General features: G+C 44.4%; 1 protein-coding gene across 1 annotated transcript in view; it reads right to left on the bottom strand.

The window, feature by feature from the left end:
* vegfc (vascular endothelial growth factor c) overlaps positions 1 to 21,574 on the bottom strand; it is a 97,823-nt gene that overhangs the window by 27,965 nt on the left and 48,284 nt on the right. Inside the window, exons 2-3 of the mRNA XM_079498134.1 lie at positions 8,159 to 8,432; positions 7,550 to 7,740 (exon numbers count right to left, since the gene is read on the bottom strand). Of these exons, the coding sequence (XP_079354260.1) occupies positions 7,550 to 7,740; positions 8,159 to 8,432 (465 nt within the window). The remainder of the gene's footprint in view (positions 1 to 7,549; positions 7,741 to 8,158; positions 8,433 to 21,574) is intronic.

The following is a 21,574-nucleotide window of genomic DNA, read 5'->3' as shown; positions in this document are numbered from 1 at the left end:
TCAGGGATTTGAGCCGAGGTGGGGAAGCTTCTGGGATCCGGCATGCTCCCGAGGCACGTCAGACCCCCCTTAGGGATCGAAGATGTTAGAGGGAGTAGGATGAGAATTGGGGTGGGGGGGTGGGATGACGAAAGCGAGAACAGGGGGAGAACCGGGGGTTGGATGGGCTTTATATACGCAGGTGGAGGTGACCCGATTGGAGGTGGCTTGATAGGAGGTGGGGGTAGCTGCGTTGGAGGTGTGGTCCTGCTCCTGAACTTCAGATATGATCTCCATTTAATGAGGCCTAACCGTTCAAATCCCTCCATCTAATCCAGACGTGCAGGCTTTGACAAACACGATCGGTTCTGAAAACGAAGCTGGGGCACTAGCCCCTCCTATGCCCAGATTTGTGCGTCTGTGTGTACCAAATTGATTTGATTGGCGGAGCATGCAGGGCTTGACATTAAGGTCACATTCTCACCTAATACTTCGGTAGACTCGGTGCGAATTGGCGGAGAAGTTGCGATTCTTGCATATTTAATTTGCTGCGGTTTGCCTTCACACTGGCTGTGTCAAGCGCAGCAAGGAAACGAAGCAGGGAATTTTATCAATGTGTTCAATTCATAAAATACACAGTGGAAGCTATGGTGTATGGTGTAAAAAATATACTTCAAGTAATAGTTAGGACTTTTGATGTAAAGTGAGGGTAACAGATGTGTCGTCGGGGACTGTGTGTGTGTGTGTGTGTGTGTGTGTGTGTGTGTGTGTGTGTGTGTGTGTGTGTGTGTGTGTGTGTGTGTGTGTGTGTGTGTGTGTGTGTGTGCCAGCCACTGTTCTTTTGGGCACATGAACGAGGCACTGCGGAGACGGGAGCGCAAAATTATCCAAAGTTTACAATAGCTACTCCCAGAGTCCCATTGATGATCCGATCACCATATAGCCTACAATTATAATTTATTATGCATATGCCATGTTAGCTATGCATCCAGTTTATAAATCATGCTGAGCTTTTTGTGTTTTAATTTAGAAGTATTTATATTTAAACAAGATGAAGAAAGTCCTCCACTCGGATCCCCACACACAGTGACAGCCCTCCATGTTTACGCACGACTGCGCGGAGATATGGATTGGGTTTTGCATGCAAACACAGCCATGCTCCAAGTTTCCATGCAACCAAACTAAGGCAGTCATGCAAGAAAAATCTAACAAAAATAAAAGCCCTCTTATAAGTTCAGTCACCAGCGACCACCAATGCTAAATGTGGTCCCATTTATCCCATTTAGACCTCAGGGCCCAATTCTACAAATCTAAATCCTAACGGTTTTAGGGGATAAGTGTCTTCCCCAAGCTCACACAAAGGAGGCGGGTTTGAACCTTCTTGACGACCACAAAGGTGATTCATGTCAAACTGAACCTGATATTACAGTAGCACGCAAATTGTACATAGTCAGACATGAAAGATGTTAAAGGAGCTACAGTAACAAGGCATCATTGCCAACAGTTTGCGTACATCTCAACAACGCTCCCTGACGTTCCTTAACAAGCAATAATCGTCCTACGATGTGAGTGTGAGGGAAGTAAGTGATGCTACGTCATATTTGGTGTAACTGTCTGTTGAAATGATTTATGCTCAAAACGACTTCCGTAGCATGCCTTAAACAACATATCGTCTCTGTCGGGTGGAAACCTCATATGTCGAAAACTGTTACTTTTCAGGAATCAAATGCCAAAGTAGCAGATATACAAGCTCAACACGTGTCGTTGTGCACCGCGTTTCAATCTTGTAGATCTGCTGCTTTTGATGCTTTTGTGTAACGCTGTAGTATATGATCAAGTAGGGCGTTAATTTATGAAAAACACAAAAAGGTTAGATAAGAGGTTTCTGCCCGACTGCAATAATTATGTTATGTCAAAACATTGTGTACTTAGCCCATTTTTTGTTTTTTATGTATGTGTTTTTGATTGACTTTGTGTAGGAAGTAGTTGCTCCTACAAAAAAAACAAAACACAAAACGTGTCTGTGTGTCTGTGTGTGTGTGTGTGTGTGTGTGTGTGTGTGCGTGCGTGCGTGCGTGCGTGTGTGTGTGTGTGTACAGTACATCCACTAATTGACCCTCTTCTTATAATCTGCCCTGTACATCTACTGCATGGACACGCACGCACGCACGCACGCACGCACGCACGCACGCACGCACGCACGCACGCACGCACGCACGCACGCACGCACGCACGCACACACACACACACACACACACACACACACACACACACAAATAAACACACACACACACACACACACACGCGGCCGCACGCACAGCAAGAGGCGTCTTGATGAACTGTGTCCACATCCACAGGAAGTATAAGCAGCTAAACAATGAGCCATCAGCTCTCAGCTTCCAGCTCATCAAGGCAGCAGTGATTTGAGGAGATGCAGTGAAACAATGGAAGCCATCACAGGCACACAGACTGCAGGCCAGCTCATTCATGCAGGTAGAGGAAATTAATGACGCACAAGCACACAATGAACCCCATGCTACCGAGTGCATCATCATTCATCAATGAACCCCATGCTACCGAGTGCATCATCATTCATCAATGAACCCCATGCTACCGAGTGCATCATCATTCATCAACGTCAGTGATGTCCAAACTGAAGGAAAAGTCATCAGCTCCACAGTACTAGGAAGAGTGATTGTGTGTTCTTTGTGACCTGGGAGTTGTGGAGGATGAGTATAATTTTGTTTTTCATTGTTCACCACACAACGGTGTCAGAAATGCTTTATTTGAAGAAAAAAAACAGCACCCCAGTTTGATAACATTTTTGTCTCTGGGACCACACAGTCTACTCTACACTGTATCCTCCTGTTAACTCAGAGAGTGTACAAATGGAACACTTTCTGAGTTAGAGACATGCAAGGGTCCGTTTTGCTAGAGGGCTATTATATGGACAGGGTCATATACAGTAAGAAAGATAAAATCACTTTCCATGTCCTGGAGTCTAGAGCTAAACTTTGTATGCTGTTTTATCAGTATACAGTGAAATTAGTTACCTCCAACAACAATAATTAGATTTCCTGTAATTATTTCAAAATATTATTTTAGGTATTTCCGTTGAGTATGCATTGCATTCCTGCATCATTAAATAGTGAAAACGTTTCAAACAGAGCCACACATTGTGCTACGAGCAATTCATGCTAATGTATACATCCTTTACGTTCCATAACGTTAGATAAGAAAGCATATTTGTGGGTAATTTCTCATATGATGAAGAGATACAGTATAGATCGTCAGGTCGTCAGGTGAAAACCTCTCATGTCCAAAACTCTTATGTCCAAAACAAATTCAAAAGCATCAAAAGTAGCAGATCAACAATCTCAAAATGCGTCCCTTTGTGCCATGTTTAGAGTTTGTAGATCTACTACTTTTTTTTGCTTTTGTGTGACACTGTAGTATGATCAAGTAGGGCGTGAATTTATGAAAAAAACATTACATTCATGGAGATAAGGATTATCTCTAACTTAGCTGAACGGGATCGGCTCTGTACCCCCCCCCACCCCTCCCCACCACCACCACCTCTAAAGGAAATGTCTTTGCCAAAAATAGCCACAAGAATTGTTGCTTGTAGATCGACTATTGTTTGTCTATATATATATGTTCCCCCTAGAATAGGGATGATAGGGTTCAAGTGGCTTTGTGGCCTACATTACAATTTGTTGGATTGTGACAATAGCCGTCTATTTTTGAAAACATTTTTTACTACAGTTGACATATAGTGACTTCACGGATACCAATCCCTCGGTGAGAGCAAGCAATTATAATTACAATTTAGGCATTTAGCAGACACTGAATCCAGAGCGATGTACAGTAAGGTGACGGTCCCATCATGCTTTAACACAAAGAATTGATTGATTGATTGAAGAATGTATTAACAGTTTGCAGAATTACAGTACATTTCAAGCACAAACTCAATACAAAGGCTGTTAACTGTGAATGGACGACCCAATTAAGCATTACACTTGTTTCCAATAGGGTCCACCATGAATAAAGCAAAGTAACCGGGTTGAACGACTGGAGGCCTGTAGCACTCACACCCATGGTGAGCAAGTAGCCGAAGGAAGCCAAGCAATAATAGGTTTTACTCTTATGTACCTGTATATGTTACCTATATAGGACCTTGAACCTTTATGTGTGAATTGCTGCCTTGCAGCTGTAAAAAAAAAAAGACAACAACTCCATTATATGCAACCCTGAACATGAACATAATGTCAACGCAGTCAGCAGGACAAAAAACATGATGACATCAACCATTCAGACGACCCCACACACACACACACACACACACACACACACACACACACACACACACACACACACACACACACACACACACACACACACACACACACACACACGGATTAACGGACAAATTAACATGTAACTCTCTTCTTCTCCCTTTCACCGCAGTTTGACCCTGGAACACACACGCACACGCACACGCACACACACACACACACACACACACACACACACACACACACACACACACACACACACACACACACACACACACACAGGAATAGCTCTACCTTCCTACCAGTTTAAAGGTCAAGGTGAAACACACGCACACAAACATACAAAAGCAAGAGCACTCCACTCAAAGTGTGAGTGTGCGCGTGTGCATGTGTCTGAAAACACACTACACACAGACGTACCGGTATATACTTGTGAGGACACTCTATTGACTTTGGTTGATTGCCTCCCTTAGTTCCGCAGACCGCAACCCCTGACCTTAACCCTTAACATGCCATAATCTAAATGTGTGTGTACCTTCAGTTAACCCAACCTAACACTAAACCCACCGAAACACACCCCACGTGTACAAATGAAGACCCCCACAACCTCCCCCCAATTCTTTGTTGTTGCGAGGACGTCACAGGTTGTTCTCAAAGCAAAGTCTGAGGACCACCAAAAGTTCTTGGCAAGATTCCGAGGGGTCCCTACTAGCAATTAGTTTACGTTCACCGTCACCGTCAATTACTAGAAATAACCCAAAATGATCCTCGGGAATGTACAAGATTAACAGTTAAATGATCCTAGGGAATGTACAAGATTAACAGTTAAATGATCCTAGGGAATGTACAAGATTAACAGTTAAATGATCCTAGGGAATGTACAAGATTAACAGTTAAATGATCCTATGGAATGTACAAGATTAACAGTTAAATGATCCTAGGGAATGTACAAGATTAACAGTTAAATGATCCTAGGGAATGTACAAGATTAACAGTTAAATGATCCTATGGAATGTACAAGATTAACAGTTAAATTATCCTAGGGAATGTACAAGATTAACAGTTAAATGAAGGCTGAGTATCGTCAGCCCTCACCTTGTGCAGGAAATTTGCCTGTTTTTTTATTTTACTACACAGAAAAATCCCATGTGTTAATTTGGTTTTGAAAGCGTTAAATGGACCTGTAAACCAATGGTTCTCAAAGTGGGGTCCCAAGCAAAGTTATGTTAATATAGCATCACAATTGTTTTAAGCACTATATTTTACACATATTTTATACTTTGGCTATAGACCTATATAAAAAAGGTTTTAATACCAGCACCGTAGAGCAGTGGCTGTCAAACATTTTCATGTCAAGATACATTGATATGCATTTAGCTGCCGAATGTGCCGATACCATTTGAACGTTTTTTTGTGCAAGCCTGCAAGGCACGAGAAAACAAACGGTGTGTGTGTCACCGTCTCCACACCATAGCTCAAAACGTTTTTAAGCTGCGCACTTCTTAAGCTGCGCGCAGCTTAAATTCTGAGTTTTTAGACAGCTGGTGGATGGAAAAGAAGCTCCACCTCCGCGGAAGACTTGAGCGGAGGAGAGCGTTTCCGGGAATCTGGCCGTCGCGCAAGAATTCAGCGGAGGTGGAGCTTAATTTCCATCCACCAGCTGTCTAAAAACTCAAGCTTTAAGCTGCGCGCAGCCGAGAACGTGCGCAGCTCTTTCGACCGTGTGGCAGCACCTTGTGTGTTTGTGTGTGTGTGTGTGTGTGTGTGTGTGTGTGTGTGTGTGTGTGTGTGTGTGTGTGTGTGTGTGTGTGTGTGTGTGTGTGTGTGTGTGTGTGGAGAGAGACTGTGTGCACTCCTGTGCTTGTGTTTTTATAAGCAGGGCTGCTCAAACATGACATTCCATGTCAAGGTCTCCAGATAAATGCATAAAAGGCCGCAGACCCCCATGTTGACACCCCCTCCTGTCCCATGTCGTCCCTGTTGGTCACAGTGCAAGCAAATGGGTTCATGTGTGGTACGAGTCGACCCACACATTTTCATGTCAATTGTATTTTAGAAAAAACTAAATACAAGTGACATGATAATGCACCGGTCACATTACAGGAGAAGGTTTAGGAGAAATCATATTAATTTGGAAAGATAATTGTAGAATATTGTTTTAGAATATGGTTTGGAAGCAATGCTGGTACTCGATCATGTCAAATTCCATCTTACATTGAACAAGCAGAGACCGTTGCCAGGGTGCTGACAGAGGCTGCGTCCAGTATTGTGCAACTGAAAGTGTATTTATAATTAGAACATTTAAAATGACAGAAGCCAACCAAATTTTCACCCACTTCTTTACTTCTGTAAACATGTGACAATAAAGCAGTTTTTATAGCCTACATTTTGAACGTGTGAATTGGGGCATTCTGCAAAATGTGTATTTTTACTTTGGGTACTTTAAAGTACATGTTGATGACTTGACAATACTTTTGTACTTTTACTGCCTTCTGCTTGTAACTAGCCTCGGAAACCCAGACGTTTTTATTTCCAGAGAGAAAAAAAAAGAGTCTGGGACCGAGTCCACTTCAATTCGGCATAGAGTAGCGCAAACATCGATCACTCTCTGCTGATTTATTTCTTTTCAAAATCTTTTTATTTCCGTTTTATAACAGTATGGGTGTCAAGTCACAGGTTCATAGAAAAAATAAAAATAAAATATCAGATTTTAGTATCAGTGACTGAGGTAAACAAACGTAGCCTACTGTATGAATGAGAGATCGTGGGCAGACATAATGAAAAGACTGTTATTGTGCAAAACATGCCCCTTCAAGACAAAAGAAAAACATTTTCTCCCCTTCAAGTCCCAATTTAGTATAGCCAATTCCCAATTCCCCAGCCTCTCTACAAGTTCTCCATCTCTGCTAACCCCCACAATCAGTCATTGGGAGGGTGAAGAAAGCCTCGGGTCTCCTCCGATACCCGGGCCATCAAGCCAACATCTCTGCTGATTTCTGATCGTCTGCACCTTTGTTAAATTTACGCACACACGCACACCCGTACACACACACACTCCTCTCTCTCTCTCTCTGTCGCTCTAATTAATTAGTCTCATGTCGCGCAGCTGCGTCTTATCCCGGTGGATCCTGCCGGGAGCTGCCTATGCCATGGAAAGCATAGGTGGACCAACTACATTGCAGTATTGATCATTTTACTTAAGTAAAACACATGAGTACTTCTTCCATCACTGTGTATATATTTCTAAAATCCACCATCTTTGTTTGCGTACTCACGGTCTTGCTGAGGTAGCCGGTGGAGATGTTCCGGCACTGCTTGTCCTCGGAGTGGCAGCAGCCCCCACACCTGAACACAGACACACAGGGGGGCTTGTAGAAGACGTTGGTGGGAGCGCCGTACTCTCTGCCCACGTCCACACACACCTCCCTGGGCATGCACTGAGTCCTCCTCCACTCTGACTCTATAGCTACACAGACAGAGAGAAAGGTTTGTGTGTGTGTGGGGGGGGGGGGGGGGGGGGGGGGGGGCAAGGATTATATGGGGGATACATATGAGGTTTCCACTCGACAGAGAGAATATACATGTAGGCAAGCTAGCTTAATTGGTACAAAGCTTTTGAAGCAAATAGCTTCTCTCTGTTTTACCTTCTCTATCTGTCTCTCTCTCTCTCTCTCTCTCTCTCTCTCTTTCACGCACGCACGCACGCACGCACGCACGCACGCACGCACGCACGCAGCCACGCACACACGCACACACACACACACACACACACACACTCATTCCTCATCATAAAACACACATGAGTTGCATGTTCTGAAAAATGGGTTACAGAAAAATAAGAAAATAAATAAATGAAATAAAACACACAGGAGTTGAAAGCTCACCTTTCAGCACTTCCAGGTTGAGGTAGGCGGCGGCGAAGGTAGGTTCCTCTTCCCGCCGACCCTGCGGAGGAGGAGGAGGGTTCAGCGGCGCCGACCGGGCCGCAAAAGTGGGAGCCCCACCTCCTACGCTTCCGCTGGTGCCGCCGGCCGCCGCAGAGAGCTTGGAGCGGCACTTGAGGGTGCTCCAGTAGGACGGGTACATCAGGCTCATCAGCTCATCCACGCTGGACGCAGCGCGCAACCGCTGCTCCACGTCTGGCTTGGGGGGAGAGTCCTGGAGAGAGAGAGAGAGAGAGAGAGAGAGAGAGAGAGAGAGAGAGAGAGAGAGAGAGAGAGAGAGCGGGGTGGGGTAAATACCAAATGAAAGGTGGGGGTCACAAGAGAAAGAGGGAGGGAGACAGACACAATTTAGTTGCCAATTGATTCCTCCCCACACACACCTCTGTGTGTTGTCACTGCTGTTGCATCTTATACTGCCTCACCTGCCCGGCAAGGAGACCCCACTGGGAGGACGTAGTAGACTAAGCATGTTGTCCTTCTCCTCCCGCCCAACACTCCCCACTGACAGGTCAATCCCCCATCCCGTGGGATTACGTGCCGTGACAAATAACACAGGCCAATTATGTTTGTAGATAGACGTCCGACAAAGCCAGTGCACCACAGTGGAATTCGATCCCACAACCTCTGTGGCGGTGGGTAGGAACTTTGCCACTGCGTCACCCTGGCATCACATTCCGTGCTCAAACAATCAGCTGAGCACATTCCGTGCCCATACATACACACACACACACAGAGCTGTGCAAAGGAGGGGCTAGCGCCCCTCAAAAAACATAAAACAACTCCAAGTGGTTGTTGTGATGAGTGGTGCTGAGCTGAGGTGAACCCAGTAACATGCAGGACATGTAACTCTGGACCATGATATACAGCTCACCACCAACTCATGCTGTCTGACCTCTTGTCTCCTTATTTTAACTGTGTGTGTTTTTTCATAAATTAACGCCCTACTTCTTAATACAGCGTCACACAAAAGCATCGAATGTAGTAGATCCATGAGCTCGAAACGCGGGCGAAGCGATGCATTTTGAGGTTAGGCTACTTTTGAATTGGAATCCTGAAAAGTAACAGTTTTGGACATATGAGGTTATTCCCGCCCAACAACGACAATATACATGTACAGTTGGGTGCCACCGATATTGTCCCTTATCATTTGACCCATTTAGGCCTGACCTCAAAATCCTTCTAAATCCTCCAGTTTTCTGAAATAAATATTTTCACGATTTTTCAAAAATAGCAGACCTACAAGCTCGTAGCTCGTGAGCTTGTAGATCTGCTATTTTTCAATAGCTAAATTATAACATAATGTTTAAAACACCAAAAGGGGTTCCCGCCCAAAATGGGTTAACTGTCCTTTTGCGCAGATCACGCAAACCTCAGCAAAAAGAAAAGGACAATATCGATGGCCTCCAACTGTAGGCAAGCTATAAGTACAGAGCTTTTGAAGCAGTAATCTTCTCTCTTTCCCTCTCTCTCTCTCTCCCTCTCGCTCTTTCTCTCTCTTTCTCAGAGAGCTCTGTTTGGTAAACAGAGCTTCTCTTAAGGTCTTACTATGAGGTTCAGGAGTTGCCAGAGAGTCCCTCAACAGGAAGGGATTAACAAAACATGTATGTACTGTGACTAATACTCATTTTAAACATGTTCCATAAAGGACAACTTGTATTAATTATTTCTGTGCTGCTAGCAGTTTGCGGTTCCCATTTGCCACCATCCGCGTCCACTTTTAAAGGACCACTTCACCACTTTTCAACTTCTCTTTCTATAATTGGTCCTAACTAATGATCATGATAAAATACCACCATTTTTTCCTACTCAGTCTGTGTCTCATAGGAAGGCTGTGGGCAGTTCAGAAACCCGTCCACCAGTGACATCATCGATGGTGAATCCAAGCTAATAGAAACGGCAGGCTTTCTTTTCCTGAAAAGTTGCAATGCAAAAGTTGAAGCCATCGTTCTCACGCTAATACAAATCTAAATATATTTTAAAACAAATCTTGTTTTAAAAAAAAAATCTGCCTAATGATGATGTCACTGGTGGACGGGTGTCCGAACTGCCCAAAGCCCTCCTATGAGACACAGAGAGTAGGGGAAAAATGGTGGTGTTTTATCATGAACATTAGTGAGGACCAATTATATGAAGAGATGTTGAAAAGTGGTGAAGTGGTCCTTTAAAGGAGTTTGCCCGCCCCCCCAACACACACACACACACACACATGACACAACCTCCCGTATTTTAACTGTTGTGTTTTTCGGAAATTAACACCCTACTTGATCCTACTAGAAACACAAAAAAAGCATGATCTACAAGCTTGAAACGCTTGTAGGTTTTTTATTTGAATCCTGAAAAAATAATTAGGTTTCCACCCTACAGAGATGACAAGACTTTACTCTTCCTTAAACGCGTTCCCAAAATAAGTGACAAAACTAACTCTGCGTATGTCCCTGAGTTTAATTTTATTTTATTGTACTGTATTGTCATGAAAGAGTTGAGTGAGATTGTGCCCACAATTACCATATTAATCGCCTATTATGGCTCTATGACAAACGCCTGGCTGTCTATGAATGTTATCTTTCATGCCACTCCCGTCCTGTTGTATAGCCTCTACAGAACAATCATCTAGGTACCATTGTGCCCGCTGTCACACCATTCATCTGCCTGCTTCAACAACCGCACTATTAACCCTGGAAGGAACAATACAGCCGATCGCAGGAAACAAGCCCTTGTTCCACTCCTCTCTGGCCCTCGGAACTCGCACGCACGCACGCACGCACGCACGCACGCACGCACGCACGCACGCACGCACGCACGCACGCACGCACGCACGCACGCACGCACGCACGCACGCACGCACGCACGCACGCACGCACGCACGCACGCACGCACGCACGCACGCACGCACGCACACACACACACACACACACACACACACACACACACACACACACACACACACACACACGCACACACACACAGGGATAACTCCAACCCCTAAACCTAACCTAAGTTCCTCATGTAACTTGAACTCCAACCTGAAACCTTTCCTAATGCTGATGGTGATCTTATATGTGTAAACAACATATCTTTTGTTAAACCATAAATACAACCATTTATCTTGTGATGACCAGGACAATGGTCCTGACAAATCTGTTTCTCAAACTTTACAATAAATGTTGGAACATTCAAAGTGCAATAAGTGTAGCGCACACAGTACACGTATGCACACACGCACACACTCACATGTCCATGGACAGTGTATATGGACAGGCAGACCATTGACTTGTGGAATGCCTCCACAACTCTGTTTACAATCACTCTACAGATAACTCACACATAAACACAAAGCTCCATTTCCTACCAGAGACTGTGTGTGTGTACGCCACTACACCTGTGCGTGCGTGCGTGCGTGCGTGCGTGCGTGCGTGCGAGTAAGAGCGTGTGACAGACACACTATTATATGACAATATCCAATTTACAAGGTACACACTCAGGTTTCCTGTTCCGGTTCATTTTCTCACAGCTGTGTGTGATTGGCTCCGCCTCCGATTTGAACAAATTACACCTTCATATGTCCCCCTCCCCCCCACCCCACACGCACGCACGCACGCACGCACGCACGCACGCACACACGCACGCACGCACACACACACACACCTCATCTCCTTGGCATGGGAAAACAGCCTGCATGGGTTTCGGCCCGCGAAACAGCAGCGGACTCAAAGGAGGCCGAAAGACAAACAATTGACAAAGGGGGGGAGGGGGGCAGACAACCCCCCCCATCTAACAGCCCTGTCAGCTGAAATAGAAACTATTGTTTCCTGCTTCCAACATTACAAGGTTGAGTGAAGTTTACAGGAAGTCAACGACTCAATGGGCCGCGAGGTTCACAGAGACCTCCCCTCGGAGGAGACCAAAGGTGGGGGAGCGGCATGAGTCGCATGACCGACATCACCTCCTATTTCTGGTCCAACAACCACTACTATTATGGTGCGAAAGACACGTTTCCGAGTTCTAAGATCTAAATCTCTCGAGACGTTAGTGGTGTTTCCCCACAATGCGTGTCGACTAGTCTTTCTGATATGTTTACCAATAATGGCAAAGTTAGCCTGTGTGTGTATTGTTCATGTTATACATCCTTTAAAATGTTCAGGCCAAGGACCCCTTAGTTGAGAGAAGCACTACATATGGGACACATGTTAGTGTATTTTCAGACATTTAACGTCTTAAACCCTTCAACACCTGAAAACAGCCGAACTACAAGCCCGCAAGCGTCACCGATGCATTGTGAGCTTAGTTGTAGATCTGCCATTTTCGGCTAATGTTGCTCCCAGAATAGGCATGCAAGTGTTGAAGTGGTTAATGAAAAAATAAAAATAAAATAGTTCCTTTCACACAAAGATTTGTTGCCCCCGGAATAGAAAACCTGCTTCTATTATAGCTTGGCTTCCCCATCGATGATGTCACTGGTGGACAGGTTTCTGAACTGCCCACAGCCCTCCTATGAGACGCAGACCGAGTAGAAAAGAATGGTGCTTATTTTATCATGATCATTAGCGAGGACCAATTATATAAAGATAGGTTGAAAAGTGGTGAAGTGCATGGTCCTTTAATAACTGCTCAACTATGAGCTCACTCTAGTTTTGTGAAGATTTACATTATCATGTCAGAACATCTGTAGGCCTATTTGAACAATTACGTTTGATTCCTTGAGATGACAGAGCTGTGGTGAGTCAAAGACATGTTGCATCTTCTACAACTTGAGATGACAGAGCTGTGGTGAGACAAAGACATGTTGCATCTTCTACAACTTGAGATGACAGAGCTGTGGTGAGACAAAGACATGTTGCATCTTCTACAACTTGTCAGTGACTAATCTTGTTCCAAACAAGGCAGTTGTGTTACTGCTGAGTCTGTGCTTTCCTTCACAGTGGAAGTTGTCAAAGCTTTCAGCCTGACATCCAACTCCCTCCATAGCTCCTGATCTGCTGCCATGAGGCTGACCGCAGGTGGAATCTGAGAAAATGTCTTTCCACAACGTGATACACTACAGAAAAACATGCCCTTATAAATGATTTGTTGTTAAAACATTCAGTTCCCTGTGGGTTGTAAATTAAGAAATTAAGACGATATTACAAGGTCCGTAGCCTCATATCGCCAAGCTCCTTTTACACACAAAAAGAATGCTTGATCTACAAGCTTACAATGCTTTGCAATATGACACATTTTGACCTTGTAGATCTGTTTTTGCAATTCACCATGAAGTAGGCCGATATAAATCTGCATGTCAGCTCAAAACTATGCTTCTGTGCTGCTGAATCAGTCTTTATCGTCACATCACACAGAGAGCGTGAAATCCTTCTTTGTGTGAGCTCTCAACGTTGCAGTTGAAGGCCAACTAGGTAACGTTTAGCCTGTTTGTTTATACATCAATTTAGCAATAATAATTATTATTATTTTTAATATACTTTATACTACTCCACTACTAACAAGTTGCTTTGCAGTTTTGTATTATTGCGACCTCCCATCAGGGATCAATATTAAGCCCATAAATATGGGAATGTCCATAGTGTATATGGAGATCCCTGATGTCATCAATATAAACCTCAAACCCTTAGATCTCCATATATGGAGCTGACCTGTTCTGACATTCCATATGTTGATCCTTCCCCATCCATCTTCCTCTTCGATGTCTCCCTTTTGACTGATACCTGTCAATTTAAACTCTAGACGGGCCTGCCCCAAAGTTATTTGTGCAGCCGCACTCGGTAGCCGGCGAAAACTAGAGTTCTCAACAGTCCCGAAAATTGGGCCCTTATCAAACCCTGTACACTCAAGACTATTCCCCCGCTGCCACCCTTAGATCTCCATATATGGAGCTGACCTGCTCTGACATTCCATATGTTGATCTGATCTCATCAAGCCCTGTACACTCAAGACACGCTCCATATATGAAAGAAGAGGAAGAACATCCGCACACCAGTTTGTAGAGCTCAGAGACTTACTTTATTTAATGACAACGAATATGCAACGTTTCGACCGTCTAGGTCTTCATCGTTTCGACCGTCTAGGTCTTCATCAGGCAAAATATATCATATATTTTGCCTGATGAAGATCTAGACGGTCGAAACGTTGCATATTCATTAAATTGTTGTCATTAAATAAGGTACTGTAAGTCTCGGAGCTCTACAAACTGGTGTGCGGATGCTCTTCCTCTTCTTTGATGTTTGCCTTGATGCCTGACATCCAGCCCCTGGCCTGAATATAGGCATTGAGATGTGCACACAATCTTCTCTGTGAAATGCTCCATATATGGCCAGTACAGAATTCATTCCATACGTTGATCTGACCCCCCATGCTAAAGCGCCAGCGCTCGCCCAGCAGTCTGCTGTCACCAAGGCGGATCCGCCTTGGTCGCTTCTTGCCCTCAGGCATCTTATTATAGTTTACATACTAATTATACACATTTTATTCAAGCAAATTGGTTCATGATTTGTGTTCATGATTGTTTAATTTGCCACAAACAGGCATCTGTACAAAGTGGATGTGCAAATTATTGCAAATTATTATTTGCAGAGATACATGAAAATAGCTGATATACAAGCTCACAGTGAGTCGCAATGCTGGCGTTTACTCGCTGTGAGCTTGTAGATGAACTTTTTAAAAGTTTTACACATTTGGACTTTAATGAAAAACTGCATCCAAACCAAACAAACAAGTTCTCATACAACGCAGCTCCGAAAGGATTGATTGATATTCCGATTACAATATTTATTTTTATATCATAGAGAAGAATATCAGGGGAATTTATTTCATGTTTTATATTTATAGGGTCACTCAAGAGAATCTTAAATGGAAATACCAACAAGCACATGAGGAGGATGTTCCCATAGATTATAGATCAGTGGTTCAAAGTGTGGCCCAGGGACCCTCTCAGGGTTCCTTGAGAGGGTCCATGAACCTAACCTGACTCCGCCAGATGGGGCAGCAGAGAGTACACTGGGTTCCCCCCTCCTGCTCCCATCTGGGAACTCTCAGGCAGACTTGATGAACCGGCCACAAAACGGCCTGGCCAATCAGCAGCAGCTAGAGGCGGGATAGCTGCTGCTGATTGGCCAGGCCGTTTTGTGGCCGGGCATCAAGTCTGCCTGAGAGTTCCCAGATGGGAGCAGGAGGGGGGAACCCAGTGTACTCTCTGCTGCCCCATCTGGCGGAGTCAGGTTATCATGGACCCTTACAGGTCTGTGACTGAGAGGGTTCATGGACCCTTACAGGTCTGTGACTGAGAGGGTTCATGGGCCCTTACAGGTCTGTGACTGAGAGGGTTCATGGACCCTTACAGGTCTGTGACTGAGAGGGTTCATGGACCCTTACAGGTCTGTGACTGAGAGGGTCCATGGACCCTTACAGGTCTGTGACTGAGAGGGTCCATGGACCCTTACAGGTCTGTGACTGAGAGGGTACATGGACCCTTACAGGTCTGTGACTGAGAGGGTTCATGGACCCTTACAGGTCTGTGACTGAGAGGGTCCATGGACCCTTACAGGTCTGTGACTGAGAGGGTCCATGGACCCTTACAGGTCTGTGACTGAGAGGGTTCATGGACCCTTACAGGTCTGTGACTGAGAGGGTTCATGTACCCTTACAGGTCTGTGACTGAGAGTGTACAAATGGACATTTGGTCCATTTAGTTCCATTGTGTACACTCTCAGAGTTATGGGGGTCCTTGAAATAACAAAAATAAAAAAGGTTGAAAACTACTGATTAGAATGCGGAAGAGAGCCAACAGCGTGAGAGTTGTCAAATCAGGGGAGGACTTTAGGATGACTTTCTCGTCAAGGCATACTGTACACTACAGCGGAGTCTTGGAACAGTCTCTCTCTCTTGTAAATCAAAGCTCTCAGCTCTGCGTGCATGTGTGATAGTCTGTGTGAAATGGAAATACTAATGGAAATACTAACTAAGCATATGAGGAGGATGTGTTCCCCATTAAATTGCAAAATACTGTGCTCAAGTTATGGCGGTCCTTGATATAATTTTCTTTATGAGAAATTAGATTAGATAGCAGAACTGTGACGTTAAAGAAGAAAGATTACAGTACGAAAGTAATCCGTTCTGTAAATCTTCTCTCTGCTGCTTAATGTCGTCAAATTGGGGGGACTTTTCGGATGACACATTTCTCGTCAAGACATACAGTACTGTACAGCAAGGTCTTGGAACTGCCTCTCTCTCCTGTAAATCAAAGCTCTCTCAGCCTGTGTGAGTCTGACTGTGTGATTGTCTCTCTGCTAGAAGACTACACTGTATACTATATCTTTCCTTATTCCATGGAAGCAGTCAGCAGAATTCCAGATGCTCAGATTGGATCCGACGGCACCGGAGTCCGACTGCTCCTGGCCTGGAATCATCCTGCGTCGACAACCCAGGAATACTTCTCCTTTTCTCTTTCTCTGTCATTCCCAGTTCAATTCAAAACCTCTGTTATTGGCACATGCAGCGGCACATATTTAGCGAAACAGGACACACGCACACGCGCATGCACGCACGCACGCACGCACGCACGCACGCACGCACGCACGCACACACGCACGCACACAACATATGTTATGTTAAAGATTACACAAGTAGTGCTTTTGCGTAATACGTTAGCCACTAGCTACTTAACGTTGTTGTGTGACATATAGATAGATAGGATATTGTATGACAAATAAAGAAAAAGCCGATCAATAAGCTCACAACACGTCACGCTGTGACACCCTATAAGCTTGTAGATATATATATTGTATAAAATGTATAAAACTTAATTGGTTTAATAATAATAATAACTTCTCTGATTTATATGGTGCTGGCCGGTCTCCAAAGGATACAACAGAATAACAAGTTGCTCAAGCAGACCCCAACATTTTCTAGGTACCCAAAGTTGATTTACATAAAGAAAAGGAAAGAACCAACTTAAAATGGTTTGATTGATTGAAGTATAAATCAGGGTGACACGCACGCACGCACGCGCACACACACGCACACGCGCACACACACACACACACACACACACACACACACACACACACACACACACACACACACACACACACACACACACACACTCACACACACCTCTCTCTCTCTCTCTCTCTCTCTCTCTCTCTGTATGTATGTGAGATTCCACTCAGGTTCAAGGGCAGAATCATCAACTCTATAATGTTCCTACCAAGGACATATAGAGAAGAAGATATATGATGATAGTTATTCCTATGGACAGGCCATGATCTATGTGTGTGTGCTTTCCCTGTGAGTCAGGTTTATAGAGGTATAACTCAAACATGATCTCTATATCATTCAGCACAATGTAATTAATACAAGCTTGATGTTTGCCAGCGGCCATAATAAATGAAATCATTTAATCTCATCATTTTTACAGGAGGTCACGGCCTAACATTACATTACTGTGTCTTTTTGCATGAGAATTTCTTTGTGTGTTTTGGAATTCGACCAAAGATGAATAAAAACTAAGACGAATACTTTGACGTGTGTGTGCGTGCGTGCGTGCGTGCGTGCGTGCGTGCGTGCGCTCGTGCGTGCGTGTGTTCACACTGATCTCCTAGAGTGTATATGCTATTGGCTGATGTCATGAGAAAAGAGTTTTTATGTCCCGATTGTATTACAATATTTCCATGAATATTTCTCAAAACAAGCCAGTTTGGTCATGTCATGAGGCTTATGTAAACAATGCTAGCTGTGATGAATACTGGGACAAGTACATTTTCTCAAGTACTGTGCTTGAGTAGATTATTCAGCCAGGAGCAGGAGGGGCATAGTTGAGTGGGTGAAGAGAACGCCTGGGAAACAGAAGGTTTGTGCCCGAACCCTCCATCTGCTCACTCTCTGTAAATTAGTTTGTTTGGATGAGGGCTATAGGTGTACAGAAATGGACAACCAAAGATTTCAATAATGCCGATTTATTTCTCTTCTTCGATGAATAAAAAAAAAACTAAACACACTTGTGTGAAGTGAGGGGCGCTCTTATCATCATACATCATCATGAATCACATTCCGTGCTCAGCCAATCAAATCATCAGAAATGTCATTCCAGCCAATCACTTTTGGCGTCTTCACTTTTCTGCCCTCACTTTTTATCCTCAATATGTACTTTGCTCAGCCAATCAAAACAATAAACGCACATGCCTAATTCGAGTTCAATAGTCTGGACTAGTCTGACTCCAACTGATTGTTTAGGGCAGAGCTCTCTGTAACATTCTGCCCCCTCTTCACTCTCCTGTGCCTTCTTCTTCTTCTATCGGGTTTATTGGTGCTTGGCAAACCATTAGGCTGAATGTGGAACTTTCCACCGACACCTACAGTACATTTTCTGCTGAGTTTCAGCTTCTCAGTCTCTCTCTCTCTCTCCGCGACTGCGTGCACGCCACACACAGGAATAGCCAGGCTACACATTGTTTGTGATAGTAGGATAGCCTGCGTGCGACAGGATGTTAAATCTTGATTTTCATTAAATAACTCTCTCTCTCCGAGTCTCCGTATGTGTGTACACACACACACACACACACACACACACACACACACACACACACACACACACACACACACACACACACACACACACACACACACACACACACACACACACACACACACACACACACACACACACACACACGTGTCACAATCCGTGGTCCCTAGTGGTCCTTGTTCCTAGTTTTGGTTAATGTTTTCTGTTCTTGTGTGCTTTTATTGTGTAGTATTGTTTCCTGTATGCCTTGTTACAGTTTTCCTGCCTTGTCTCACCACCTGTGATTATTAGTTTGCTCCACCTGTGTTCTGTTAGTCTCTTAGCCAATCCCTGTCTTGATTTTAAGTTATGTTCACCTGTGCCCTGTTACCCCTGTGTGTATTTATACTCCCCTGTCTTTTCAGTTCCTTGTGAGATCTTTATTGAAATGTCATAGTAAGTGTTCAGTTCCAGTCTCTGTCAATAAATTGTTTGCATTTGAACTCTTCGGCCTCTCTGTCCTGCATTTGGGTCCTACCCCACTTGGCTCACCGTGACACTATCGATACAGTCGACAGACAGACAGACAGACAGACAGTGTCAGTGATCACAGCTGTCCTGTGCTCTCATTGGCTGTAATATGGCCTTCTCGGGACGCGGTTGCAACCCAGTTCATACTGTACGATGTCCAGTTGGCGAGAGAGCCAAATATCAAACCTGCTTGATATTCAGAAACGGGGAGGCTTCGACTTGCGCTTTTATCGGTGCTATATCTTCTCGCAGAGCCTTTCACACACAGCGAGCAAAACCATGGCGATCAAAGCCCGATCTTGCGTCAAATCGGGGGTTTTGTCGGCGAGCGCCAAAAGTGGTCCCCGACAGCATAATCGGAGCAAATATCGGGCAGTGTGTACGAGCCATAAGACTATAAAACATGTGATTTTCTTGTGCATGTTCTAAGAAGGAAAAGGAAAACTATACTGATAGGAGGGTGTTGAACAGAAATATAGTATGCACGTAGCCATCTGCCATCTGCAATCTCTTTGTGTGTGACATACACACAAAGCCACATGTTGGAGTGGCTTAGCAACGCTCAAAAAGAGAGAAGCAAGCACTCAAGCGAGTAGTTCACAGTAGGCTATGTTTGTATCAGGTGCGGTTCTGGCAGAAATAGTCTTTTAGAATGCGAAAGCAGCACTCACTTTGATCCATTCAGGATTTTCTTGTTTATTATAGGTTCACTCCCAGCAGCAGAACATACAAACGTTTCGGACCCACAGGCCTTAAATCCTCAGCGTGGCTCCAAGCCTCTGCCTGATGACCAAAAGCCTAATATCTCACCCGGCCAGTTAAGGAGGAATTTGTTTTAGGCTAGTGGTTAAGAATGTGGGTTTCCACACAGGGAGACCTGGGTTCCATTCCTGGGCGTTACACATGTCTGACATGACATGCATGTATTTGCCTGAGATGTAATGGAGTACAAGTACTTAGTTATATATACTTATAGTTACTTTCCACCTCTGGATATAACATGCTATCTATCAGATCGAATGTCTCTTTACTGAAATACAGACATAGGCCAGACAACTAATGCTTTAACCCGTGATCTCTTCAGATGAGTTTAGGCCGTGCTGTCAGTGACGGATCCGCTGGGATGAGGATTTACAAGGACGTTTGTTTGATCTCACTCTCTGTGAGATGCCTGGAAAGCGTCCAGGGCTTTGACCTCCCCGGCAGGCTGTGCCTCTCTGGCTTGTTTTCCATTCTGGGAGAATGATGGCTTTACATTCACACATCAAATCTGAGCCGTCACAGATCAACAGGATAACAACTGTACTACAGGGGGATCCGTCCGCTTAAACCACATGAACCCTAGCGTGAACATCCGCCGACTGGACGAAATTTGCCGATCTACAAGCTCAGGAATGCGTCGCGGTAGATTATTTTCGGCAAAGACATTTGCAAGAAGGAAATGCTAGCAGACCTAGTATAGAGTCCTAGTTGATCCCGGTCAAAGTGGGATGCGTGGAGGGGCAGTTTAATGTTGTTATTTTATCTAAAATAAACAATCAGCTCTTATGAAGGTCTCTGGCACTAAATAGGCCTAAAGGCCTATCGGTTTGGGGTGTCCTTGACATGAAAATGTTTGAGAATCACTGTCCTTCAAGCGTGGTGTTGTAGCACATTGTGAGTTTATAGACCGCCTATTGTCGGCAAGGAGAATTGGTGGAGAGGTAAATACTAGTGGACTCTGTGGCAGTGGCAGTGACTCAAGACACCAAAGCTCTAAAACTTCTGGGAACTACGATTACTGAATGCCTAACTGCTCCGGATGAGCAGGTTTGTGCACTGCATTTTTTTCTCTGCCGTCGATCTGTGTGTGAATAGGTGAATGTAATGCACATTGTAAAAATGCTTTGGATAAATGCACCTAGGAGTATCATCTCTCCTTACAAAAACTACAAAATGATGGAGCGCACACGAAGACAGGGATTAAAGCCAAAAAAGAATTCCCAAAACTGAAAATGTCCCAATATGTGATTTGTAAACCGTGAAAGGGGAACCCCCAACCTTGCATCGGTCTACCCCTGTCCGAGACAGGGATATAAAGGTCAGTGTAAGAGAAATTAATAGCATGGCGCGCGCAGTACCACCAATGTTTGGGGTGGTAAAATGGTGTTTTCCCGAAGTTGCCTTTACTGAATGTGTGTTCCAACCCATGCTTCATTTTATAGAAGAAGCTTTTTGAAGTTCTGTTATATTGCTAGTCTGACCAATCAATTCAAATACTGATATCTTGACATAATTACTGTAGGGCTTGACTTTACAGCCACATGCATTAGCCTGGCTAATAAGCCAGACCG

Source organism: Electrona antarctica, assembly GCF_951216825.1.
Source record: "Electrona antarctica genome assembly, chromosome: 4".
Taxonomy (NCBI): domain Eukaryota; kingdom Metazoa; phylum Chordata; class Actinopteri; order Myctophiformes; family Myctophidae; genus Electrona; species Electrona antarctica.
This window is presented reverse-complemented; position numbering and strand designations above follow the sequence as displayed.